Genomic DNA, 25,886 nt, shown 5'->3' with positions numbered 1-25,886 from the left:
GGGCGCGCTCGCGAGTGAAAAGCAGCTTCGGAAACAACCAACGAGCTTCTCGTAGGCAATGCGGTCCACGCGCGCCGGAACCTCAATATTAATCTGGGAGTACAAGCTGCGAGTGCTATTTCTCGATCGAGAGAGGGAGAGAGAGAGAGAGAGAGAGAAGCACTTGGGTAGTCGGAGCCGCGGCGGCACCTGCAGCAGCGGCGGCGGCGAGCGTGTATCTGTTGCGCGCGAAGGAAAGGGGGCGACATGCGCGCGCTGCTCTGCTCCTGGTGCTGATCCGCGCCTGGCAGCAGCTCTGCTGCGCGGCGCCTGACAGTGGAGCGCGCGACACGAGCACGGCGAGTCGTGGACGGCGGGGGAGCTGCGCTGCGATACCACAACTGCCGCGGCGAGGCAGAGAGCCAGAGCGAGCGAGGGGGCGAGAGGGCGGCAGATCGGCGCAGTGCGAGATCGCGACTGGCGCGCGCAAGTGTGTCGGGGATGTGATCGGGGCATCGGCCGCGGCCACGAGTGCGCGATGGAGGACGAGGCGGCCGCGGGTCGGCGCGCCAGCGCGGCGGCCGGCTGACGGCTGCAGCATGCGCTGGCTGCACCCGCGCCCTAGAAGGTTGCCGGGCAGCGCGACCGCGCACCGACCGCGCCGCAAGGCCAGGCTCCGACCAGAGCGCTGCTGAGCCGCGCCAGCCCGCCTTGTCTCGCTCTCCTCCTGCTCCTCCTCGTCGGCAGCCTCCGATCAGCGACTCACCAGCCTGCCAAGGTCAGACACACTCGGCGAACGCCCGCCAATCGGCTCGGCTCTCGACCGATCGCGGACGGCGGATCGGCCACCCCGGCCGCTGCCGGCTGCACTGCGCGCGCGACGAGCTTGCTCCGAGTTCGTCCCGCAAGACCAGTCCAATGCTTTTTTTCTCTGCGGGCTCGAGCAAACAAAGAAACAGGGAACGCTCGTGCTCCAGATGGGAGGCTAAAGCTCGGCATTCTCTCTCTCTTTGTGTGCATCAAACGAACCGGGCGAGCTTGCAAGCTCACGCGAGCACGTATAATCCACGGACGCCTGGCTGTTATCGGGGATAAGTCGTGATTGCGATTGGCCGTTCCGCTCCAGAGAACACAGTGCTTTCCGACGGAAGGGATCGACACGCACGGCGGCGAAAGACTCGCGTCAAAGGTGGCCGGCTATTAAAGTATCGTGCGTTCTCTTCTCTCTCCCTCTCGCTCTCTCTCCCTCTCTCTCTCTCTCTCTCTCTTTCTGCTTTGGGAGCAGGGCTGCGGATGAATCGATCGATCGGCGAGCCTCTCCCTCTCGACTTATTAACGGGAAGCGCGTCTGCGGCCGAGCAAACGTTTTCGACCAGTGGCCTGCCTGCACGAAATATGCGTGAGACAAGCGGCGATAAGAAAGGAGAGCGAGAGAAAGAAAAAGAAGAAGAAGAAGAAGAAATAGCCGCTCCGAGTTTTTTACAGCAGCGATACATCCCCGCGAGAATTACAAGCCCATCGCCTTTGCGCACGCCAGCCGTCGCCTCCACTCGCGAGGCTCGTCTGGATGCTAAGCCAGCGAGAGCCTTAGCCACGATTCGGCAATAAGGCGCGCGGAGCGTTCGCCCTCCGAGCAGAGACACGCGCCAGTAAAATTTCAGTCTCCCGCCGGCCGTAGTTTAATTAAGACGCGCGCACCGCGTCCCACGCATTTAGGCCGCACGCGATCGATCCTCGTGGCTGCGCGTGCGGCAATTATTCCGGCGCCCCTTACGTCCGCGGACCCGATTGTTTGCAGCGCTAAGGCGGAAGAGAGCGAGGTTGAGCTTTTCAATTACGTTAAAAGCCCACTCGAACCGACTCCAGCTTTTCTTTGCCAGCAATTAAGAAGTTGCCCCCCCCCCCCAACCTCTCTCTCTCTTTCTCTCTTTTGCTTCCACTGTGATTTCCGGGGCGGTGAGCGTCGGCCAGCTCGTAAATACGTCCATTAGGGTATTTTATTGCCGGCCAGAGCACCGGGGAGCATCCGTTAGCCGCGCAGCTCACGCGTGTCGCCAGTACCTCCTTCGACGATATGCAGTTGCTTCGATCGCCTCTCTCATTAATCTCGCCAATTCGCCCGTCGACTGATTGTCAGTCGCGATACTCTCCCCGAGCCGACGCTCGCGATTTCCAATTCCAATTAAAATTTCGCGCCTCCGCGAGCAGTCGCGGCTCTATTAATTCAAATGCAATCTCGAGTGTCGCGGGTATCGCGTCGACGGCCAAACGAACCAAAGGTGCGACGAGACGATCGCCGAGGAAGGCGCGACTGCGTCGTGCGATATTCACCGCAGTTGCGCTGCTCTGCTTATCTCCGAAGCCAATGGCAATCGACTGTCCGCGCGCGATTCAGACGTAGAGAGCTCGATAATGGAAGCAGCTGCTGCGGCGACGGCCCCGCTGGATTTTCGTTCTCGTTTCGCTCGATGGTGCACTTGCTCGCCGACACGAGACGAAAACACGAGCCCCCGGGCGCGCAACTCTGTTTTTCTCTCCAAAAGCTACGCGTTCGCTCTTCTTTTTTTCTCTTCTCTTCTGCGCTTTTACGCGCCCGACGACTCCCTTTTATTTCCGCTTAAAGCTTCTGTTTTGCAATGCCGGGAGGCCACGTCCGATAAAAATGACCGCAAACGAATGCCGTTAATTTGCTTTTACGAGGGAAGGCGGTTTTTACGGTTTCACTGCCCGGAATTATTTCGGCGATGGCATGGGATAGACGCTATCGAGCGGGGGACGCAACGTACGGGCATCGAGAAACATTCACCGTCGGAAGTGTTTATTCCGACGAAGGAAAAGCGGGCAAATGCGCTTTCATTTTTTTTTTTTGTCTTTCTGCATCGAACGCTAAACACACACACGCGCGCGCACACAAGTGGACTGACACGGCTCGTGAGCGCAACAGCAAAACGAAGCGCACAAATTGCCGTCGTTTATCATTTTTTCCGCAGCGCGAGTCTTTTATCTCTTTGCCCGGCTGTTCGCGTCGCGCGACGACAGTTGAAAATTTTCAGCGCAGTTGGCTCGAGCGTTTTTTTTCCTCCTGGCGCGTCCGCGGGCCGTCCGTCGCAGAGGCCGCACGCGCGCGGAAGAGAGCGCGGGGGGAGGGGGCAAACGAGAAAATTGCGCGAGGTCACGCCGAAGAGATGCGCGCGAACACTCGACGAACAATGCTCGGCTAAATACCCTTCAGTCTCTCGTTTCGTTGCCATTGAGTCTCCCGACGTTCAGGATTCTTTTCGACTGGCGAACGATGAGCGCCGAGCGCTGGTGGCGGCAGCGATGGATATAATACCCGCGTAGCCGGCGAATCGAGGTCGAGTAACTCTTTCGACGCCTCCGCTCTCTCTCTCTCTCTCCCACCCTAAAGGACAGATATTATCTCGATATCCTCCGTCAAGGAGACTGCGATCGGACGCCGCGATCGTTCTCCCTGCCACTACTATTCTTTTTCTTTTTTTTTTAACGAGAGCTCGTCGTTTATTTCTACTTCTCTCCGCTGCCAACGTCAAATCGCCGCGCACGAGTGGAGAGAAAGCTCGTTATAACTTTTCCCGATCGGCTGAGCTTGGAAATTCAAAGCGGTTTATTTAATTTTTTTTCGTAACTCCCGGGCCGACGAGCCCAATTACGGCCGCGAAAGCAATGGGAACGCGGGGCGCGCGTTCTTTTCGGGCCACTGTAGCGTCGGTCGGGCTGCGAGCGCAGAGACGTTCGCGGCGCGCGCGACTGAATGAAAGCGACGTACGCGAGGCAGATCCGGCGCTGCTCTTCGCCGCGCGTGTGGGTGTCGCCTACGAGCGGCGCGGGGTATATTAATAAGCGCCACGCGTGTGCGCTGTAAAAATAGAACGGCTCCCGCGGCAGGCCGTATGGATTTTCTTTTTATCGCGCAGCACCTCGTAGCGCTGATTTCAGTATAGGCCACGAGCGGCTTCGCTCGAGTGGATGGCGGCCGCAAGCTGCGCCATCAAACTCGTCGCGCGACTGCGCCTCCGCTGCATTCGGATGCAAGACCAACTTTAACGACTCTCGACGTTAACGAGTTTTATCCTCGTTAGGAGAGAGAGAAAGAAAGAGAGAGTAGCGCTTCGGCCGTCGAGGGGAAGCGTCGCCGTCCGACCCTACTCGGCTCGCGCTACTAGGCGCCGAAGCGACCGCTCTGGTCGGTAAACGGACACGCGCGCTCCGACGCCGTCGGAAGAGCGAGCCAAGCCGCACCCAAGACCCGCGCCACCCCGTCCCGCGGCGCGCCAATTGGTTCTCGCGGGGCGAAACGAGCGTCCGGTTCAATCGACGCCGTGAGCCGACGGGAAGAGTGCCGACGGCACGTTAATATTTCGATTTCGCGCGACGCGTTGGCGGCTCGAACGGAGGACGCGAATAAAACGCAACAGTTTGCCGGGCGTCGAATCACGAGTGGAAAGTTTCCTCGCGTCGCCGCGACGCTCGGCCGTGAGCATTCCATCGGCCGATCGGGCGCTCGAGCGAGACGTTCCGCTGCCAATTGTTCGGTGATCAGCTCGACGGACAGCGCGATGCAATCCGAGCATCGTTGGCACGGGCATTCGGACCGTGCTCTCCGCGTCGAAAGTAGACCGTTAGATCACGCTGGTAATTCCAGATGTTTATTCGAGACTTTGCCGCGCGGTCCGATTCGATTACGAGCCTGGCACGACTACGCGGTCCGAGCGAAGAGCTACGGCCGAAATCAGAGATCGCGCGAAGACCGCGGGAGCGGGGAAGAGGACTGACACTGGCGAATCGCAGAGAGAGAGAGAGAGAGAGACGGTAGCCATCGGCGGCGGAGTCGAGTATTCGTTTCGGCTGCGGCGCTCGACGGCTCGCCATCGATCCCGCGCGCAAAGTAACGTAGCTCTCGTCACGGGGAAGGGGGGGTTAAGGGACGAAAGTAGGCGCCGCCGCCTGTTGCGCAGCGCAGCGCCCAGGTACGGCGAGTGGCGCAACGCGAGAATCCCAGCGCGCCTTGACGGCCAGCCGAACGTCGCTTTTTTCACCATCCGCGCAAATCACGCCAGTTTATTTAGGGGATTTGCCAGATGTAGGACTCGCTGGGTTTGGCAGAGCGCGCTCTCTCTCTCTCTCTCTCTCTCTCTCTCTCTCTCACTCCTCTGTCGTATTTCGGTCGGTCGCGCGCACGCTTGGATCGATAAGTTTTGGTCTATTTTTTTTTTTGTCCTCGTCGTTGGAGCCCTCGCGCTTGGATTTCATTGCGCAACCGTGCGTCGAATCGCGGCACGAGGTCAAAATCGATTCGTCCGCGCGCGTATTATTTCGTCCCCCCTCCCTTCCCCCTCGGGTGTGCTTTTCATCTTCGCAGCGAGGCCTTCGAATCGCACGAAATTACGCAGCGAGCCTTCGCGGGTGGCGCGTACAGCGGCCTCGACAATTAATCCACTGGCGCGCGTCAGACTCGGTTTACAGCCCCGTGCCAAAAATAGTCAGCCGAGTACGAATGCCCGCTCGCAGCGCGAGTCGCGCTCGCGCGATTATCGATCACCGACGAGTATCCAAACCGAATTGGCGCGAAATCGAGGCATAGTCGACCCGCGAGCAGTCAGTTTAGCGCGGGGGGAGCGACGGGGGGGGGGGTGCAAGCGAACGCGATAGCGCGTATACAGTTGCAGCTCCGTGCCAATCGATAATTCTGGCGTCATTGTGCAGCTGCCGCCGCCGCCGCCGCCGCCGCCGTCGAGAAGACCAGCCCATTTATAATGCACGCCGCTAAACTATTTACTGTGGCGCCAGCAGCAGCAGCAGCAGCAGCAGCTAGTTCTCCATAAATCACGAGCAATCGCGCGAGCGCTGCTGCTTTTGCTGGGTGCTGCTCGACTCGCCGACGACGACGCCGTTGTATTCTGCGGATCGAATCCACCGGGCTCACCAGCTGTTGTCGGAGCGTTGAGCTACGTCCTCGGTTGCGAGCGAAAGGGGGATTACGCGTGGGCTGCGATCGACGACCAGAGGGGCGAAGAGGGGGGGGGGGGGCAGAAGGAAGTGGAGCACCAAAAGACACGGTGACGTGCGTGCACGACGAGTCACGCCCTACCAATTGATTATCTCTCGCGCTCCTCGCTTATCCGCTCCGATCGACAACCCGAGAAGCGACCGCTTCGTTTAGCGTAATTGTCGCGCCAGTGAGGAAATCCACGTAGCCGAAAAATTGGTCAAGAGTCTTGTGCTTTCTGGGGCGTCGTCGTCGTTGTCGTCGTGTCTCTCTTAAGCAAGGCCGTCGCCACGCGCGCGCCAGACGACCAACTGTAAGGAGCGACGGGCAAGTGGGAATCGCTCGGCTGACCCTCGCCGGTCAGCTGCGCCGTTAGCGCCTCGTTCGTACCCAAGTGCAGTCGCTGCTTTTTCGGCTATTGCTTTCCGGGGCAAGTTTGTTTGCGCTCGTCGCGCGAGAGCGAGCAAAGCTGCTTTTCTCTCTCTCTCTCTCTCTCTCTCTCGTTCTCGTGTGCCCAGCTGCTTTTTAGTGCAGAGTCGGCTTTCGCATAGCCGCACGGGTATTAAAACTACGCCCGCTCTTTTTGCCGTTCCCTCAAGATTACTCCAAACGTCGAGTACACGAATCCCAGTGAATGTTCGGGCTGCGTAGCGCTCGGTGCTTAATTTGACGATGCGCCGCCAATGGCGAAGCTCTGCCGTGGCCTTCGTTCCGCGCCAGTGTCCTTGTCGTCGTATGCTTCGTCGGCGGCCCGATCGGGAGCCGCGAGCACGAGGTGCGTCGCCGAGATAAATCGACTCTCCGACGAGCGTTCAACAGGTTCGACAGGTAGAGCGTCTGCGCTCTAGCCGACGAGGGCAGTGCAGGTCCGAGTGATATGTCGCGAGGCGCGCGCGAACCGCCCGTGTTTCGCTCGCTCGGCGAGGGGTTGTCGAATCGGCAGCGACCGTTCGAGCGAGGCGGGCAAGGCTGCAGGGAGCGTTCACCTCTTGCCGAGATTACTGATCCGCCGTTACACGTGTACGCGCACCTCCAGGCCGCGGGTCGAAGGATCGTTCCCCCTGCCTTGTCCCCCCCCTTGGCGCGCATCCGCAAGTTATACGCGCACGCCTGTGGTCGTCCGTCGAGCGAAGTAAGGGCGCTGGATGAACTGCTCCGGCGATTAGGACGTAAGCGCGGCTTACACCCTAAAGTGTCTCTCGGCGAATGCTCGCGAGAGCAAAGCCGCAGCGCGAACGCGGAACGCCAGTCTCTGCGGCCTCGAGCTCTACTGATGAGTTTCCTCGCGGAAAACTTATCAGTCTAGTGGAATTAACGGCGAGCGCGCTCGAGGCGAGGCTGCTCGACTTTAATGGGAAATCGATGCGAGCCGAGAGCGCGAGCCTGGCAGTAACGACGCTTGACGATAACCGCTCGCGCCAAGTCGAGCCGAGTTCGCGGGTCGCGTCGGGCGTTGTCCAAATTTTGAGGGACGCGGCGGCCCGTGTCGGCCCAAGCCCGCCGAAAGAGGAGGACGAGCGAGGAGCGCTACGTTCAAAGCCGAGGGAGGCGGTCGCAGGGAAGGGCCCTCGTGTATAATTAGATGTCCCAGTTCAGCCGAGGCGTCTCATTACGCGAAAGCTGCCGCGTGACGGCCGATCGCCGCCCAGGTTAGAGGAGGTCCGATGGCGGCCGGCTGATCGGCGGAAACAGTTTCCGCGCTTCGATCGGGCCGAGCCGACATTGCCAATTTTCAAGTGGCTTCGCTTTCGCTGTTTTCTTTTCTCGTCTGCCCCCCCCCCCCCCCCTCGCTTCCTCCTGCCCTCTTCCGCGATCCGCGCGAAAATAAACATCTATTTTTCGAGCTGCCTGTGTAATTACTACTCTGCTCGACGCCGATTCTTCTCGCGTTCGCAATGAAACTTTACGCTCATGGGATGCCCTGATAAAGCAAAAGCAAATCGACGAAGTGAAATAATCACGGACATCGAGCGCGCAGCTGTTGTATCGCACGATATAACCGGCCATCTGGTATTCTCCGTCGCCATTGACACGTCATCCGCAGAACGGAGCAAAATGGCGAGGGGGAGGGGGGCGGAAGAGAGTACGCGATAAATAATTTTATTGCGCCCGCGTAAAAAACCGAGTCGTCGAATAAAAGCCGCGTCCGCGGCCTTCCAAGAATATGCACTCAGAGTCGGGAGAACGAGAGAGAGAGAGAGAGAGAAAGATACGAGCGCGCAAAAATGAGGCATATGCGCGCCCGCGGGCTACGTCTCGGGGGAGCACTTTACATAACCATGAGCTTCGGCTCCGCGCTCGGTTAGCCAAAACAAACGACCTCGCTCACCCCTTTGCGCTTTCTTCTTTGTCCTTCCGCACTCGTTGCCATGGCAATCTCTCGCCGCTAATTTTCTCGATACCGGTCCGATTTTATTCGCCTATCCACTCCTCTTTTAACCTCCCCTCGAATCGCGATTTGCTTGACCGTACGAAGCGCGCGCAAATATCAATATTGGGTATTTCGCATCGGCGCTTCTCCCGAGGAGGAAATACATTTTTTCAAATTCCAATTGCTCCGCTCCGTTTGCGGGCGGTATTTGCGAGGGAGCACGTTCCGCTTCTCGATGCCGAAAGAAGAACGACGTTGTAGCGTTACGCGTGTCGTTGATTTATCTCCGGTGAATCGCTAACTCGCGCGTAACGAGAAGCGGCAAAAAAAAAACGAAAAATCCAATAACGAAGAAGCGAAACCTTGTCGGGTCTAACCTATTACGCGACGAGACTTGGAAAGACGCGCAGGCAGGAGCGACGACTTACGACGGCTGCCCAGGCAATTTGTCGCCACGAGGCGAGTTCAATTACGAGTGAAGGCAGGCCACCAATTACACGGACCCGCAAAATAAGGGCTTGCGATTGAAAGTCTAGCATTGTCGCGTGTACTATATATGCGTATCCGGAAAATTAGTTGTTTTGAGACTTCTAAAACACTTGACCTTCTAATCAACGATATAATGAAAAAACTATCTTAAATCTTAAAAATGAATTTTAAAGAGTAAAAATAGACCTTTCGGACGGCTGTTCGCGTTTTGGAAAAAAATTTTTTTCGCGATATTGCGAGACCCCCGATATAACAAAAAAACGACCTATTTCGCCTCTTTGAATTAGGATATTTAAAAAGCCTGGCGCGATGGACAAATTCTGACTTCGGATTCGAGTTCTATGCAAAAAATTACTCCGGAAATGAGCCGCGGTTGGGCAAGAACGAAATCATGCAGACCCGCGTTATTCGCCGTGCTTATCCAGCTGACAGTCGACGCGCGTATCGATGGCCGCCTACTCGCGGGCTCGCGACGACGACGACGATAAACGTACCGCGGCTCGCCAAATCCTACCCATGCCCCTCGAAAAGCGCTCCGCGAAAGACCACGGCGGCACAAGGCATCGCGCGCCGTTAGGCCGTCGTAAAACGCCGCGTACATCGGCGGACAGCTCGCGCGGAATCGGAAATAGCGCGTGAAATTCGAGTTGCCTGCGTTAGGCGCGCGCGGTCTTTCAATTAGCCGCGTCGAGCCGCAGCAGTCGCTGTGTTCGCAACCGTAACGCGCAATTGTCGAAAGAAGAAGCAAAGCGCCGCGAGGGTGGAAACAGGGCGAGATGGAAACAGAGTAGATATTCGTGATCCCGCTGGCACGCTCGTGCCGAGTGTTGTGGGTCAAGTGCGAGCGCTCGCTAATTACCGAGGCGAGCGTGGCGCCCCGCTCCTTTGTCCCGCGCCTCGCCTCTCGCCGCTCACCGACGCGGTCTGCCGTCCGCGGACGTTTACTCCCGCGCGGGCCAGCTCGCCGTCCGCGAGGGGCTGCGAGTTCCCGCGTGCGGCGGTCCGCGCGCACCGGCAGCTTTGCCCGTGAACCGACTCCGCGCTATCAATTAGGCGGCTTTGGCGCGAAAGAGCGGCTCGTCGATGAAAGAGCCACCTCCTTATCGATCATCGAAGACGAGGCCGCGGTGGGGGGAGGCCGGAGCCTTGACGGATTTAGCTCGCAGCCGCTTTTGCGCGCCGACCGCCGAACGGTCCACCGAACGGTCCGCCGCCCGGAGCGAGATGCGCCGAGGCGACCGATTTTTTCTCTCGTCGCCAGTGGTAGAACTGCGTCTGCGATCAGCCGAGAACGCGCGCGATCGGCCATCGGCGAGACGCCCTGCGGGCTGCCGAGAACAAGAGAAGGTCGTCTCCTCGGTTCTCAGCTCTCGGTCGGCCGAATTTCCAACGTCGAGTGCGGTGCGACTCGCCAGGAGGACCTTCTCGCGCGCGCGCGCCTCCCACGGCGCGTATAAATAGCCTCGCGCTCTGTTATCGTTCGCCTGTTCGCTGGCGTGTGCGCCGGTTTAATCTCTAATGGCAGCGTAGCGTCGTCGGGAGCGTGCGATCAAGGCGAACGCTCGACGCCAACGTTAAACGGCCGCCGATGAAGGCCCGGTTTCCGTCGCGACGTCCTCGGACTTGCGAAAACAATGACATAGGAGAGCGACGGTTAAAGTCGCATTAGCAGACGGTCCGCAAATATCTGCGCAGCGGTACCGCTGGGGAGGGGGGGCGGTACTCAAATTCGCCCGTTTCGCGCAAAGCTCGCTTGCTGCATTAAGGGATTATCCCTTTGCTGTGGTGCGGTCTCTGCCTGTACAAGTACAGCCCACGGAGCCTCGGCAGAATGAGTTATATCGCATCGACCCAGGGCTCGTAGAGAGAGCGAACCGTCGGCTGGGAAATGCCGCGGCCGATATAACCGGGCGAACCTAACGACCCGCCGTCTTGTTCTTTCTCTCTCTCTCTCTCTCTCTCTCTCTCTTTCTCTCTTTTTGTTTTCCGCCGCCATCGCTGCGGATGTGGTTTATGAGTTTCGGAACTGCGCCGGCAACAACTTTCCGTCGTTCGATCGTACGGCCACTCCGCTTTCTCTTTTTTTTTATTTTCCTCTTGCCGAATCCATCGGAAATAATAGGGAAGTTCGTTCGCATTTTCTCTTTTCTACTTTTTTCTCGTAATTTCGCGAAAGGACAGCAAGGGGGAAAAATCAACTGACGCGGATGAAATTGAAGCTCGGCGCGCGAAATAAAAAGCGCGCACGGCGACGCCGAGGGGCTTTACGCGAGCGCGGGCAAATAACATTTTAATTACGACGGATTCATTATCGTAAATGTAACTGCTCTCGCTCGCGTCGAGGTTAATTAGGGGACGCGCGCGCCGCGCGAAAATGATACCGCACCGGGGGACGGGAGCATTTCGATCCGTCAGCGAGTCCGCGCGGAGACGAAGCTACCGTCGAGAGAAGGAACGAGGCAGTAAAGCGAGCGGCAATAGAAACGGGCGCGCGCATCTGTCGCCGGCGCGATGCATCGGCTTCGCGGCTGCATTCGTCGTCGGTAACGACCGCGTCGGAGCCGCTTCGCCTCCGTGCGTGTATCGATCGATCGCTCGCTCGCGACGACGACGACAACGACGACGAAAGCGACGAGTCTCGCCGACGCGAAGATGGCCTCGGCCTGTCGGCGAGCAACTGGCGCGAGGACGCGCGTCAATCGTCGTTCGGATCCGCCGGAGCGAAAGCTTCGGCTGCGAGCGGACGACGAGGCGGTCGCCCGCCGGTCGTTCGCCCCGGCTTGGCCGCGCGAGCCGCTGCGTCCCCAAGACGGCCGGGCGCCCGAAAGTTCCTCCGAGGCTGCGCCGAACGCCCACGGCACTGGCGCGTCTCGCCGCAATCTCGCGATTGAACTTTTACCGTCTCTCGTGCCGCCTGTCAGCGTCTCTCCGCGTCTGTTTTTCCACTGACTTTGCAACTCGTCAGTCTCCTCTCTCTCTCTCTATTTCAATCCGAAACGAAAATACGCCTTCCGACTGACCGTCACTTTCTTCTAAAATCCGCCATTTCGAATCTTCGACATTATTTACATAGTACACTCTCTCTCTCTCTCTCTCTCTCTCTGTCTCTTGCACTCCACCCGGGATTTGGCCTGTACGCGGAAGAATTCAACTACCCGAGCTAAGACTTAGTTAATTACCAAACTTTTGAAACTAGCCTTCAACCGACCAAAACCTCTCGCGCAAGTATTTTCCTGTTTCGGACATAAATTTCGCAAAATACGGCACGACGGAGGATTTCCGAAGCAAAAATAAAGACTTCGTTCGAGCACTCGATAAAAGAAGTTGGAAAATGCTGCACACGGGCGGTGAAAAATTCGCTAATCGCGCGGCCAAACCGGCTCGTTCGTTCCGCGTCGGGCGTTGTTTGTTCGGACACCTCCCCCACCCCCTCAGCAGAGCCCGATCGTTTTAGCTCGACTCTGCCGTCGCGTTCGAGAGGCGCAAAAATGTGCCGCCCACAGACGCAGCGCTCCAGAGCCTGGCGAGCCATTGTAATCTCGATCCATTGCGCTGAATTCGCCTCGACAGAGTTCCACTTCAGCTGGCATAGAGACGAAAGGAAAGTATCATTAAGCCGCCTGCAAAGAAAAATACAAGCCCGGGCAATGATCGGCTCGGAGCTCTCTCGAAAGAAAATATGCAACCCCTTGAAGGAGGTTTCGCTGAGAGCGAGAGAGCGCTGGTGGGCTTTGATCTTTCGGCTGGGCGGAAGCTGATTGCATCAGAGCGAGAGGCGGCGGCTGATTGAAGCACGTCGAGCTCTTTCGAGGAAAGCAAGACGCGAGCGAGTATCAAAGCCCGTCCGAAACGTATTAGCTCGCGTTCGAATGCGTCATCGTGGACGGCGAGAAATCGATCGGACGACGCGCAGCGGTGGATCAACGGCGACGCGACGCGACGTTGATCCGTGGATAGCGCGGGGCAGCTCGCTCGCGAAAAAGGCAGCCCCCCCGAGCGAGCCGCGCGTTCTCTCTCACTCCCGGGAGGACAGAGGAATCTTCGGGGCTGAGCGCGTCATGGCCTGGCTATTATGTTCGCGTCGCGACCGAGTAAATAACTCGACGAGAGAGAGAGAGAGAGAGAGAGAGAGAGAGAGACGGCGACGACGACGACGTCTATCGAAAAAGAATTATCAGGCCGGAGTGTGCGACTGCTTCACGCACTCGACTGCGAGGTTGAGAGAGAAAAGAGGATCGGCGCCACGCGGTTTTTACGCGCGGTTTGGAACGCCTCTCTTAATAGGATTTCCGAGCGCGCCACTCGACGGGAAAATAAAAAGGAGGAGCGGCGAGAGAACAAAGGATGGATCGAGTTTTTCGTAATCCCGCGAGGAATTTCTGCCGCGCGACAGGCGTCGCTCTAGATCCGCGCTCGAGGCCGAGAGTAATGCCGGCGCGACGGGGGGCGGCGGGGTGAAACCCGAGAGACGACGCCGTCGGACTACCAACGGCGGCGGCGGAGAAAGAGCCCCTTCGAAAATTATTGGGCATTGTCAGCCAGCCATAAAGAAACTGGCGAGCCCTCTCGCCGAGAGATGATGATCTCGAGGCAAGTTCCGTGAATAATTAGACCGCCATTTAGACGCCCGAGCTCGTCGTGCTTGTCTCCGTTTCGCCGGAAGTGCCGGGGCTCGCCCAAGGCTACGCCGTGGCGTCGGGGGGTCAGCCACTGTCCTCGATCGCTCGTCGGCACGTCGGCACGTCGGCACGTCGGCACGTCCCTTATCCCGGAACACTCGGCCCGACAAAGAGCACTCTCCGAGCCGCCGTCCGTCGACCATAATCTCGAGACGCGCACGGCATCTCGACCCGCTGAAACCGTTCGCTGACTCTGGAGGGACTCTTCGATCGGACAGTTTGGCTGTGGCTCGGGCGATCGTTTCCTCGGCGCACGCTGGCCGAGCGCGAGGAGCACGACAGTCGCACGAGTAATACTGGCCGCGGCAATCGATCGGCGATCAAGCGCCGTGGGGGTAGGCTCATTTCGGATACGCCGGCACAAGAGAGACCTCGACGACCTTCCGATGCGCGATTGCAGCTCGCGCACCACGGCACTTTCTTTCTTCTCCAGCGAGCGAGCGATGCTCCACTTTCGCTCGACAAAAGCTCTCCTGTCTATACCGTCGGGCGCCGCGATTGGCCCGCCAGATACACGCACACAAAGTGCACAGCGAAGCGCTATTGTCCGCTGCCGCGATGACAGCTGCCGCGCACGCACTGCAATCTATCGGCCCATCGAGAGCTCGCTAGGCCTTCGACACCGCTCGAGTGCTCGGCGAGTTCCGCGGGCTGATTCCGCGAGCGACGCGCAGTGACCATTCGCTGGTAGTCGATAAATCACAGCGACGGGGGGAGAGGAACGCGGAAGCGCCGCGGCCGACGGCAACGCTTCCGCGATCGCGGCGGAATAATTGGCGAGAAGCCAGGAGTGATTGGCAGGAGCCAAGGAAAACAAGGAGGATCGCTCCGGCTGCGCGGCTCGCCGGCAACGAACGCCGCCGGGAGCACCGCCTGTCTCTCTCGGTCTCGTCCAGGTCCAGCGAGGCACAAGGATTGCGCCTCGGCGTTCGGCCGGACACGCGGACAACCGGCGATCGGCTGCTGGCGGCTCGACGACCGGCGAGCGACGGCCGAGCAACATTGAAGTTGATCGAGCGCGAGGGGCCGCCACCTCGTTCGTCGCAAACGCTGGCTCGCGTTCGAACGAGGCGTGCACGCATCGGCGGACGGCGAGGCTTGCAACCCCCGACGCCCGTTTCCGTCGATTATCGGTAGGAGCGGCGCAGATCGATCTTCTCGCGCGCACGCTCTGCCTCTCGGCCCGCGCGGCTCGCACTCCGCGCGCGATCGGGCCGCGCGAACGGGGATGGCCGGCGCGGAAATTCGCTCCTTCGTCGTGCGTCAAGCGAGCCGTTATCGGAGTGTTCCTCGGGACGGGAGAGAGAACGACGAGCGTCAGAGGTCTGGCTGCCGAGATCCGAATATCCGGTGGACGGCGGGTTGCGCGTAATCGCGGTTGGGCGGGCGGCAACGGGGGGAGGGGATAGCGAAAACATCCCGGGGCTCGCCGACGCTCCTCTGCATAAATCACAGCCGACCCTTCCGCTAGCGCCTCTTTAATAAGCTGCGGAGGAGGAGGAGAAGGAGGAGGGCCGATCCGACATTCCGAGCGCGTCGACGACTGGGAGTGCGCGCGGGGGGTATTCCGTTTGGAGTGAGAGAGAGAGAGAGAGAGAGAGAGAGAGAGAGAGCTCCGGACAGTCGTTAATAATGTAGGCGCCGAGCGCGGCGGCCAGAAACGAGGCCAGCAACCGAGAGAGATTAATCGAGTCGCCAGACATGGAAGCTCCGGCGACGAGCGAACCTTTCGGTCTCGCTACGTACGGACGCGCGCAAGCTCGGCTGACTTTGGGGCTTTGGCGCGCGTCCCCGCTAGGAACGCTAGGAACGGGCAAAAGAGAAAAAACCAGCTCGTTCAAATTTAAAAGGCGCGAGAAATCGCCGTCAGGCTCACAAGGAGCTTGCGCTCGGCGATAAGCGAGCGAAACAGGGGAAAGCTGCGAAAAATCGAGCGTATCTGCGAGGCGGAGTCGGCGCGCAAAGCGGCGGCGGCGGCCGTCGCGCGACTGGCGTAGTGCGCACCTGAAAACGCCGGAGGCGCAACAGCGGGAGACTCGTCGAGTTCGCGGCCGTGAGCTTTGACCTGGTGACCCGGCGAGCTGACGGTTGGGCTGGCGCTGCCTTGGTGGGGGATGCGGGCAGGTAGCAGGCTCTCTCGCTCGCACACGCGGGATGGAATCGATAGCCGGCGGCTGCTTCTAGGCTCGGCGGCGGCGGCGGCGGCGGCGGCGGCGGCGGCGGCGGCGGCGGCCTACCGCCCGGCCGAACAATCGATGCGCGTAATCCGAGCGCGCGATGCCGCGGCCCTCCTGCTGCTCGTCGCCGAGCGCGGCAGCTTCCGCCAATTCTCGCGGCGTCTCGAAACCGCATCGATCGCCGCGGACCGAGATTTCGTTCTCGCCGTCGTCGCATTCCTGTCCTCGCATCGAGGCGCGCTTTCGCCATTTCCAGCCCGAACGTGACGGAAAAGAACAACAAGGGGGCGGAAACAGTTTCCTCCGATACTTTCTCGCCGCCCTGCCTCTCCATCCGCAAGCTCGCGACGGCGATATCGGCTATTTCGCGCTTACGTATTTTTTCGCGTTCCCTCGGGTCTCCCGCGCTATCTCTTATCTCTATCTCGCGCATCCGTCTGTTCCGATCGCGAGCTGAAAATCTCGGCGGTGCTGGCAAATCCCGTTTGCCCGCAAACTGCCGTGGAGCGGATACTTGGCGCCCCCGCGCCGTCTTACGTCTCTCTCGCGCGAGCTCCGTCGCTCCCGATCGACTCCGTCGATTCGTCGCGCGAACGGCGAACGCGCGCCTCGATCCGCGAGACTCGCTCGCCTTTGGCCGCGGAAGTCGAGGCTGCTCCCTCTTCTCGAGAGCGACTCCGTGGGCCAGCTGCAGTCGTCGGCGCGTCTTCGCGAAGGATAGTAGCCAGGTGGCCGCTGTCGTCTCGCTCGAGCCCGGAAATTCGCCTCATTTTTCAATTTATACGCAAATTGAAAAGGCGGCAGGGGGAGGAGACCCGCGCCTGCTGCCGAGTTGTATTTTCGTAAGGGGCCGCGACGTAATAGAGAGGATCTCCCTCTCTTTCATCCGTGCGCGCTGCCACTCCGGAGAGAGAAGTTTACAATGCCGAGAGGATCAATATGTGTCGTCGGCGGGAGGAGCGACGACGACGTAGCGAGTGTCTTTTGTTGGCACGACTATTTCGCCGTCCTCTTTCGCTCCCTCTCTCTCTCTCTCTCTCTCTCTCTCTCTCTCTCTCTCTCTCTCTCTCTCTCTCTCTCTCTCTCTCTCTCTCTCTGCGCTATATTCAGTCCGAATGAAAAAGCCAGCGTGGAGAGACAGAAGCGACAGCGGAGGGAGTACATTCATTTTTCGAAAGTGGATCAGGCTGCGCCGAGTTCTCCTTGGATAGAAGGCTCCGATCTGTGCGCGACGAGGGGCTCGGGGTCCCGCTGGTTGCCGGCTCGCGTGCGCCCCGCGACGCTCTCCGCGCGACAGCCGCGGACGGGCAGCTCTCGTGGTCGGCGAGATAGGTGCGATCGTCTCTGCGTGAACGACAATTGGACGACGCGTGCATCGATCGCGCACCCCCCCCCCCCCGTCCCTTCTCCAAGCGCGTTCCAATTCGCGCTCGTTATCGTCCTCGATTACCGTGAAAATTTATTGGCTCCCAGCGCGACGACGAGCAACCGCGCCTCGCGCGCGTACTCTGTTTATCCCCGCGGTCAACTGGCCTCGTGGGTCGCGGTCGTTAGCCACGGATGCGGGCGCCATCAGCCCTTGCGCACACGTTCATCTGCGAGCGACGCAGCTCTACATCGAGAAAGCGATTAGCCGACCCTACCCTCGCGGGAGCTAAGGGGCGACCGTTCAAAAACCAATTCTCGTTTATCGCGTGACGAAGGGGCTCGCGATGTGGGACGTTCCCACGTGGCGCGCGAGTGCAACGGCTGACACTGCACTCCCGAGATTTCGCGCGTGTCCGTCCTTTCCTTCCGCCTTCCTCTTTGACGCAGTCGGCCGACAAATATGGCCAGTGTCGCTCGCGAGTTAAGTTAAAAGATGGAGGAGAAGGAGGGATGAATTTCATTATCGAGCGAGTCAGGCAGTATCGATATAGTCCTCGAGAGACTGCGAGAGAGAAAGATTTGATACTTTATTCAATTGCGCTAAAGTTCTTTTAATTAAACCGCGTGGCGTTCGTAGTATGGAGAATGTAGATTAATCGAGATAAACAAGATCAACACTTTTGACAATTTTCGTGTGTTTGCATTTATTCGCATTATATTTAACAAGACATAAATCATCGATTTACAACTAGGATTCTTACAATGCATGATAAACAGGCAGAATTGGAAACAGAATAATAAATAATAGCTATAATTCAAGTTGGACAATATTCAAGTGCACAACAGTGAATAGCTTCAGCTCTCGCTAATATTAGAATGACCGTTTATCGGGTAATCATAGAGCGGAGACCGAAAGGATTCGATAAAAAGTCATAGATCGTATGCCGAGAATTCTCGTAGGTAATTGCGTTTGCTCTGGAAAGGCCAAAGTAAGAGGAATCAGCCGAAGTAAGAGTACACGCGGAGCGCCTCATGTCTAAATGTAGTTTAGGGAAAGATCCTACTAAATATTGAGGTACGCCAGTTGTAAAAATTTTATGCGGGGTAACCGCCATAAAACTTGGATGTCTTTTAACATTGGCTAACCAATTTTGACGTGTGCTTTGGAAACTCTTCTTTTCTGCAATGAGTATAAATTCAGATGTCATCAGCGAAGAGCGCACGAGCACTTTAATGTATAATGGACAACAGTGCCAGTCAACAGTGCCATTAATCAAGATAATAAAAGCAATACGGTTAGGATTTGATTTGACCCGTGGAATACCAGAGTAAACTAATAAACTCAATAATGAAAGTTTGCAGGTGAATGCTGCTCGTAATCTGACCATAGTAAGATATAACCAAAACTGTTTGATGAAATTATCGGAGTGCTCTCGCGTAACTCCGAGTGGTTCACGGAAGCCAAATATTTCAAAGAATAGTTACCGTTAACGGTACCACGAAGAAAAAGTCCATTTTCTTCGAGGTGTTTGATCAACCAAGACGCGATTTGTCTAGGCTTTTCGCAAGATCAGCCGAGGATTTTGGGACAGCGATTTTCCGTTTTCTAGAGATAGAATCAGATCCATCCGTTTTCCATCCGTTGGGATGGATACACGAGCTAATCGAACTGCTGAATATTTCCATCGTCGCGAAAACACGACCTTCCCTTAGCTCTAAACTCGGGGGAGCTGACCGTGAATCATTCCTAAGATTTCTAGATAGCTCAACAGCCTCGTCTCAAAGATGGGAGTATTTACATGTAGAGGCATTGCAAGCTCACGAGCATAACGAGTGCAAAGTAGCCGTAGACGCCAAATGTACATTCAACTCTCTGGCGGTAATAATAATTAACGGCGAACTATTGCGGTTTCCATCAAGCCCCCTCTTATTCAGGTGTCTGCATTTCATTATCAGACGAGAGTTGTTACTTGGCTCGGCTGTGGTGTAAAGTAAATCTCGTTGCTTACAACCTTCTCTACAGTAGCCTGGGGATATGTCTCTCGCCAACCGGTACCATTTAATCAAAATTTGAAAAGGTTCATAGCGGAGTATTAAGATTCTGGTGCGTTGAATTCTTCAAATCAGTTGGATAGAATTTCGACCGATACTATTGAGTAGATTAACGAAAATCCCAAGACCTGACGACAGAGAGTGAATATTCGACTGCTTCCATTTTGTAATTCATCGTGATATAATCATAATCTTACAAATAAAGAGAGAGCGAGAGAGCTAGACAACGGATATCAGCAATTCCGTTTGCCTTCTTTATCATTCTAGAACGAAGACAGGATCGTTTCTTCCTTCTTTCCTTTTTTTTCGTCTCCGTTGATAAACGGATCGTCAACGCGTCCGCGCTGCCGTCCGGCAGAAATGGCGGATTGCCCTCGCTCCCTCCCCCTTCTCGATAACCCAATAACTCCTCGTCGGCCGCTGGAGCGGGCTCGAGCAAAAATACAAATGCCAAGCCGATAAACGTCGGAACGGAGTGTTCGTGAAAGCGCGAGAGTCGCTCGGGCGATCCGGTTAAATTGACGTTTTTATCGACGCTCCGCGTGCAGCGATACGCGCGCAGCCGGCTTCCCTTGGAAGGTAAAGTGGCCCGACGACACTGCGCGGAGAAGCGTAATAACGAGCCAAAGCAACAAGTTATACCCGGGAAAATCGGGGACGTACCTCGCTCCGCCAGGACGACGCGATTACACGGCGCTCGAGCTCGCAGTCTACGTTTCGCGGACTCGCCCGTCTCTCGGTCGCCGGGTCGTCCCGAATATTACGCTTCCGGGCGGCGCGGCTTTCTTTCGGGAGGCTCACCCGTTGCGTCGTCGAGTCGACTGCCAAGCGTGGCACGTCGCTGCTGCCTTTTCGAAATCGTCCAAGATCGAAGATCGCACCCCGGGCTTCTCATCGCAGCAGCAGCAAAATGCGAAGGCGCGCCGGCGGCACAAGGGTATAGAGCGCGTAGCGTCGGCGAGGCAAGGCGCGCTCGTAAAACGCGCAATGTAAAGTACGATACGTCGTAAAACGTAACGGCAGCGCGGCCGAGGATGCGCGGGTGTCACGCGTGACGACGGGCGCGGACGTTACATGGGAAAAGGTATCGCGCGGCTTGTTCAACGCCGGCCACGCTGCTGCAGGAATGCGCGCAAGACGGCGGTGGACTTGTCAGGCGCCTGCGACCTCGCTCTGCCTGCGCGCGACGGGCGCAAGTGGCGTCCGGGGTCACTCTCCGGTGCTCGGTGCGGTCGCGCGCGAACACGGCAAAGTGCTGCATGGCTTCGCTGATTTTCCAAGCACGCCCGCGTACAATTCTGAACTCGCTCGACGTGCCAGACCGCCAGCTATACGAATTCCGCTCTGTAAACAATTGCCCAACGTCGGCGCGTTCGATAAGTCCAAGAATAGTTCGGGTGCTTAATTACAGTGCGCGGCGCACCACCAAACTTTCCGCGTTATTTCCTCAGTCAACGCTCGGTTCTCTCTCTCTCTCTCTCTCTCGATTGTAATCGAGATGCACGGCCGCGGAATGGAATCTGCTGTGCGCGCGCGCTTATCGATTTCCCGGCCGCACTGCACGTGACGCAGCTGTTGGTCTGCATCCATACATCGATCAGCCATCGGGTTGCGACACGGTTCGTCGAATCTGTCGCCGTTCTCTGGATACGCGAGGTGTCGACCACGGCCAAGTCTCAAAAAAAAAGCTCACTGCTCGAGAACGAGCGAGAAGCCGCGATTCGCGAGGGATTACTCGACGAAGGACCAGCTTGCATCCTGCCGCGGCGCGTCGGAGGCAAACTCACGGCCAACTTGGCGATCGAACGACGCGCGTGAAGACAGGCGCATTTGCCTTCATCCACAGGTTGCCGCCCGACTGCCCGAAGGCGCCTCGGGCCTCGCGTGCGCTCCGGTCGGCCGCTCGCAGAGAGGGAGAGAGAGAGAGAGAGAGAGAGAGAGAGAGAGAGAGAGAGAGAGAGACGTGCGCTAGGACGCGCGCGTAGCCTCGGCGGCTCGCCGTCGGAGGTTGCATTCAACAAGTGCACGGACGTACGATGTCGGACTGCAGCGAGTACGTATACGCGCGAGCCCTGTCGCGAAGGTCGTCGGGCGCGGAAACGACCTGTAGCATGTATGCGCGCGACAGCCAGCTGCAGGTAGCGCAATCAATATCCTCCGGCTCTGGCGCGCAGCGGCCGCAGCGACTCCTCCCGCTGTGCCGCTCCGGCGGCTGCTTCCTGTTGCTCCCACCCTTCCGCCGCCCCTCCGACGCGCGCCGGCGCGTCCGGATTTCAGCCCGATCCTCGACCTGGTTTGCCGTGCGCCACGCGAACATCCCGGTTTTTCTGGGTCGGCTGCCTGCCCTCGCGGCCCCAGGCTTGTCTGCGCGACCTTGACCCCCCGCTAGAGCAGCCCCTCTAACGCAGCGATCGTGCTATGGCGCTTGCAGGTATGGCGGGCGGCGGCAACAGCAGCAGTGGCAGCAGCGGCAGCGGCGGCGGCGGCGGCGGCGGAGGCGGCGCGGGCCCAGCGACCACGACGGCGGCGGCGGCGGCGGCGGCGGCAACGAGGAGCGCGATGCCGGAAGCCGCGCCGACGCTCAGCGAGCGGGAGCAGCTGAAAATCGAGTTCTACAAGACCTACGACGTGATGACCGGGGTGAGGATAGCCGCGACCCTCGGCGGCTTCTTCAGCCTGATGGTGCTGCTGGTGGTCTACAAGAGCAGGTAGCTGTCTCGAGCCGCGGCGCGCGCCGCACTGACGACCGGTTCTCACGAGAGCGACGCTTTGCCTGTGCCCCGCGAGGCGTAGGTGCAAGTCCAACCGGCAGCTGGAGGACCCGCGGCTGACGGCGGCGGCCGAGGCGGCGGTGGCCGAGGCTGAGGCCGAGGAGCGCGCGCTGGCCGCGGCGATCGAGGCGCTCGCCAGGCAGCAGCCGCAGCCGGCCCGCGGCCCGCGGAGGTCGCTCTGCGTGGAGGCACGTAGCCCGCCGGGGGAGGGTGCTCGGGGGCCGCCGCCAGCGCCGGACTAACCGTCGTGCGCGAATCGACAGGTGGCGGAGCCGCGGCCGCCGCTGGCGGCGCCGCGCTTCGCCTCGGTGGGCGGCTGCTACGACTCGCTGCTGCTGGCGGCGCCGGCGGGCGGCGCCGGCGCGCCGCAGCGCCGCTGCAGCTCCGTCACCTGCAGCAGCACGGCCAGCAGCTACCTGGAGCGGCGCGGCTCGGCCGCGGCCATGCCCTGCCTGCCGGCGCCGCCCGCCTACCCGCGCCAGCACGGCTGGCGCCGCTGCCGGCCCGTGGACATCCAGGTGACCCAGCCCACGCCCGAGCTGTCGCCGTGCGCGAGCGAGGCGGGCCTGTGCCCGCGCCGCGCGCCCCTCGCCTCCATGGGCAGCGTGGACCCGCCGGAGGCGGACTCGCTGCGCTCGCTCGGCTCCGACTCGGTTTTCGCGCCGCCCGACACCGAGGACGAGGTCTCGGGCTTCTCCACCGACTCCAGCGACGGCCCGGTGCCCAGCCAGCCGGGCCGCCGCCAGCGCCTCGGCCTGCCGCCCGGCAGGCGCGTCCGGCCGCCCGCGCCCGACAGGTGGGACGGCTGCGCCGGCTGCGTGCCCCGCCGGCGGGCCGCTCGGCGCGCGCGCCTCGCCGCCGCGCCGACGCGCGCGTGCATGACCATTAGCGCCTCTGTCGATGCACCCAGGTGATGATCCGGCTTGCGAGCCCTCTCTCGCCCCGCCCCGCCCCGCCCCCCTCCTCCTCTCCTCCTCGTCCTCTGCCTCCCTGTTTCTTGACTTCATGTGTGATGTTTCTTGGCAGTGCACGGTTGCGGCTGGCGTAGTTACGTAAGACATAACGAACGGTTCGTCCGACCAACCATAGGTTCGGTCTACTTAAGTGTTCTTTTTATGTCACTTCTGCGCCACAGTCTGTCTGTCCATCTCTCTTTTTACAAATATCTCTAGCTTCACTGTAAATATACTGCAGATTTACGCACATCACTCTCGCGTGTCTATGTGTAACAACCGTTTGTTTCTTTCTCTCTCTCTCTCTCTCTCTCTCTCTCACTCTCACTCCTAGGAACGCTCACAGAAACGAGGCAAGCCCACGGCCTGGAAACACTCGAGCCGCACGGCTTTCAATTAGATTTTACAAGGAAGCGCGAGCGCTCGATGTCGGCGCCGGCACGGGCCGATGTTTCCCGGCCTGGGAGCGCACGCTAACAACAGATTACATTCTTTATTGTACACGCGGTGTAAATATACGATATCAACCACTTATTAGACTCATTTTTTTACGTATCTACGTATCTTCAGCGATTGATAATGTGCACCGCAGAGATATTAGTGTTGCATCTTAGATGCGCCACGTACACGGACGACTGATCTGACTGTTTCCGACGAGACCAAATACGACTTGACCACTCGCACGCAGCGATCGGCATCGGTCGATCGTGACAAATTCCGTGACCATTGTAAATTTAGAAACGACGATTACGTCTGTGTGTGCGTGCGTGCGCGAGCGCGACGCAGCCTGCCCAACTAACCGCAGCCCTTTCTTGCTTTCTGTTTGCGCACGTCGACGAGCAGGTCGCCAGTGCTGTCGACGACGACGAGCAGCAGCCAGAACAGCGCGGGCGCGAACGTACTGTGCTCGCCGCCGCCGTCGTCGGCCACCTCGCCCATCGAGCTGCGACACCGGCCCCAACAGCAGCAGCAGCAGCAGCAGCAGCGACCCAGGCCCAACTCGTCGCCGGTCGCCTGGTCTCAGGAGACACTGTTCTAGGACTTGCTGCCGAACCACTTTCCAGCTCGTCGTGGAAAACTCTGCGAGCGTGTTCGTACGTGCATGCGTATATATATATATATATATATATATATGTATATATACGAAGTGCACCGAGAGATACGGCAATTATTTTTATACGAACGTGATGATAATCAAGTTTGTGGACGAGAGACTATCGTTGTAATAATTATTATACACACACACATATATATATATACATATACATATATGTCGTGCATAAGCTGCAGAGCCTATATATATGCATCAACATATATATGATATAATGCTGAACTGAGTGTGTTAATTTGCTATAAGACGAACGAAGAACAAAGCAAAATCTTTACCTACGCTCTAGCCAAGTAAGTTGTTGATTCGTGATGATTGTTAGACAAACCGAGAGCAAACAAAAAAAAATCAACCAAAAAAAACCTGTATATCAAAGTCGCAGCAGCAAGTTTTGTCGAGTTTAACACAGCCCTAGAATAAAAAAAAAACACAAAAAAGAAAAAAAAGTCCGATAGAGTCACATGGTACGGAAAAAAAAAGAAAAAAATGAAAAAAGAACTCTAATAACCACGTTGATCGGTGTTTTCGATTCGCACGTACATATGCGTGTAAAACGAAGGAGAGAACGACGAAAAGAAACGTTTCGTTGTTTTTCTCATCTTTCTTTTGTTTTTTTTTTTTGGACGCGCCAGCTTGCTAAATACTCGTCGGTACGCGGTACCTTCCGGCCGGCCGTTCTCTCGAAATCGTCAGCGCGGCCCGCGCGAGACTCGACGCAGGGCGACGTCGGCATCGCAAAGATCGGCTCGCGCAGGCGCTGACGAAGGGCCGATCGTCCGACTAGCTGGCGCGTGGAGAACGCAGTGGCTAGCCTAGGCGAGCGTCTCTCCTATCTATCCTTCTCTCTCTCTGTCTTTCTCTCTCTCTGCTGCGGATCTACGGCGAGCGCCGATGGCTGGCAGGCGCGACGGACACGAGCAACGAACCGCGGAACGACGACGCTTTCGGTTTCACCTTCCTCGCCTTTTCCCCAGTGAGCTCTCGGGCTCGGCTGCCGAGAATCGTCGCGCGGAATCGTCCGCTACCAGGGCCAACGCCTCGTGTCGTCCGAACACTGCACGCATGCGCGATCGCGTTGGAAGCAACGCTCGCGCGCGTCATTTACGTTAGTGTAGGCCAGTGTATATGTATATACACGAAAATAACGTTGCGTTTACTGTCTGCGAAGCAAGGAGATATCCGTGCGGAACGTTGCCGTAGGAATATTTGTAAACGGAGGGGACAACGCTCACGGCGACGGAGTCCAATGTTGAAACAACACAATAACAACTGTACGCTGAATAATTATATTGTACCAAAGAGTCGGTCCGGGACGAGATGTCATTGTCGTTCCCCGCTCGTGCTTCCCGGCGTATCCCCCCGCGTTCGAGTTTTTATCGCTGATGCCTTGTTAAACGATGCGCGGAAAGCTCGAGGGATGCCGCGCCACCAAACAGCCAGCGTCTCGCCGAGGACTCGGATCCCAAGGAGCTTCACGGCGCGCCGGTCGGTTATTTCGCTCGCGCGGGGACCAGCGAGCACACGAACGACAATGCCTTCTCGGCAATCGAATCGATCTCCTCGATCTCGGCCTGTAAAGGAGCTTTAACTCGCAAGTGCTGCCCGAATTGCCAAATGTAACAGTCAAACTGTCTCATATAGTCGAAGTGTAATAAAACAATTTAGTAAGAAAAAAAAACTGCGTTTCGAGGAGGAAACGAATAAAAACGTTCGTACCATAGAGAGTGAGATTAATATGTCATTTACCACAACGGAACTTTGTAGTCTCTTTAAAAGCAAATTATTAAAAAACAAAACAAAACGACAAAAAAAAAACATACACAGACAAGAATACAAGTGTACGAGTAATAAAAACAATTGTATAAAAAGATAAGCTTCCCCGGTGCCTTCCTTCCGCACGTATCCCACGCGCATCGGAGAGCTCCGTTGTCT

General features: G+C 57.9%; 1 protein-coding gene across 3 annotated transcripts; it reads left to right on the top strand.

Annotated features, from left to right (window-relative positions):
- Positions 1-288: 288 nt before the first annotated feature.
- LOC131673160 (glycine, alanine and asparagine-rich protein) lies at positions 289-25,769 on the top strand. 3 transcript variants are annotated; one of them, XM_058950923.1, is made up of 5 exons: positions 289-757; positions 21,554-21,830; positions 21,916-22,081; positions 22,157-22,803; positions 23,690-25,769. In XM_058950923.1, exons 2-5 carry the CDS (start codon positions 21,556-21,558, stop codon positions 23,883-23,885), a joined length of 1,284 nt encoding a protein of 427 aa, XP_058806906.1. In that variant the 5' UTR covers positions 289-757; positions 21,554-21,555; the 3' UTR covers positions 23,886-25,769. The 3 variants fall into 3 exon arrangements, with proteins under 3 accessions (XP_058806906.1, XP_058806907.1, XP_058806905.1); XM_058950924.1 differs by having other exon boundaries at positions 290-757; positions 21,910-22,081; positions 22,157-22,689; XM_058950922.1 differs by having other exon boundaries at positions 290-757; positions 21,910-22,081.
- Positions 25,770-25,886: the final 117 nt, after the last annotated feature.

The sequence above is a fragment of the Phymastichus coffea genome, unplaced genomic scaffold, assembly GCF_024137745.1.
Source record: "Phymastichus coffea isolate CEN01 unplaced genomic scaffold, Cenicafe_Pcof_1.1 PCOF00169, whole genome shotgun sequence".
NCBI classification, from domain to species: Eukaryota; Metazoa; Arthropoda; class Insecta; order Hymenoptera; family Eulophidae; genus Phymastichus; species Phymastichus coffea.
The sequence above is the reverse complement of the archived record's forward strand: the minus strand, read 5'-3'. Positions and strand labels throughout refer to the sequence as shown.

Bases quoted from the DNA above. Each gene is read 5' to 3' on its own strand.
- LOC131673160 (XM_058950922.1), top strand. From the start codon at position 21,556: ATGGCGGGCGGCGGCAACAGCAGCAGTGGCAGCAGCGGCAGCGGCGGC. The intron at 21,831-21,909 runs GTAGCTGTCTCG...GTGCCCCGCGAG, and splicing joins CTGGTGGTCTACAAGAGCAG to GCGTAGGTGCAAGTCCAACC. The intron at 22,082-22,156 runs GCACGTAGCCCG...GCGAATCGACAG, and splicing joins GGAGGTCGCTCTGCGTGGAG to GTGGCGGAGCCGCGGCCGCC.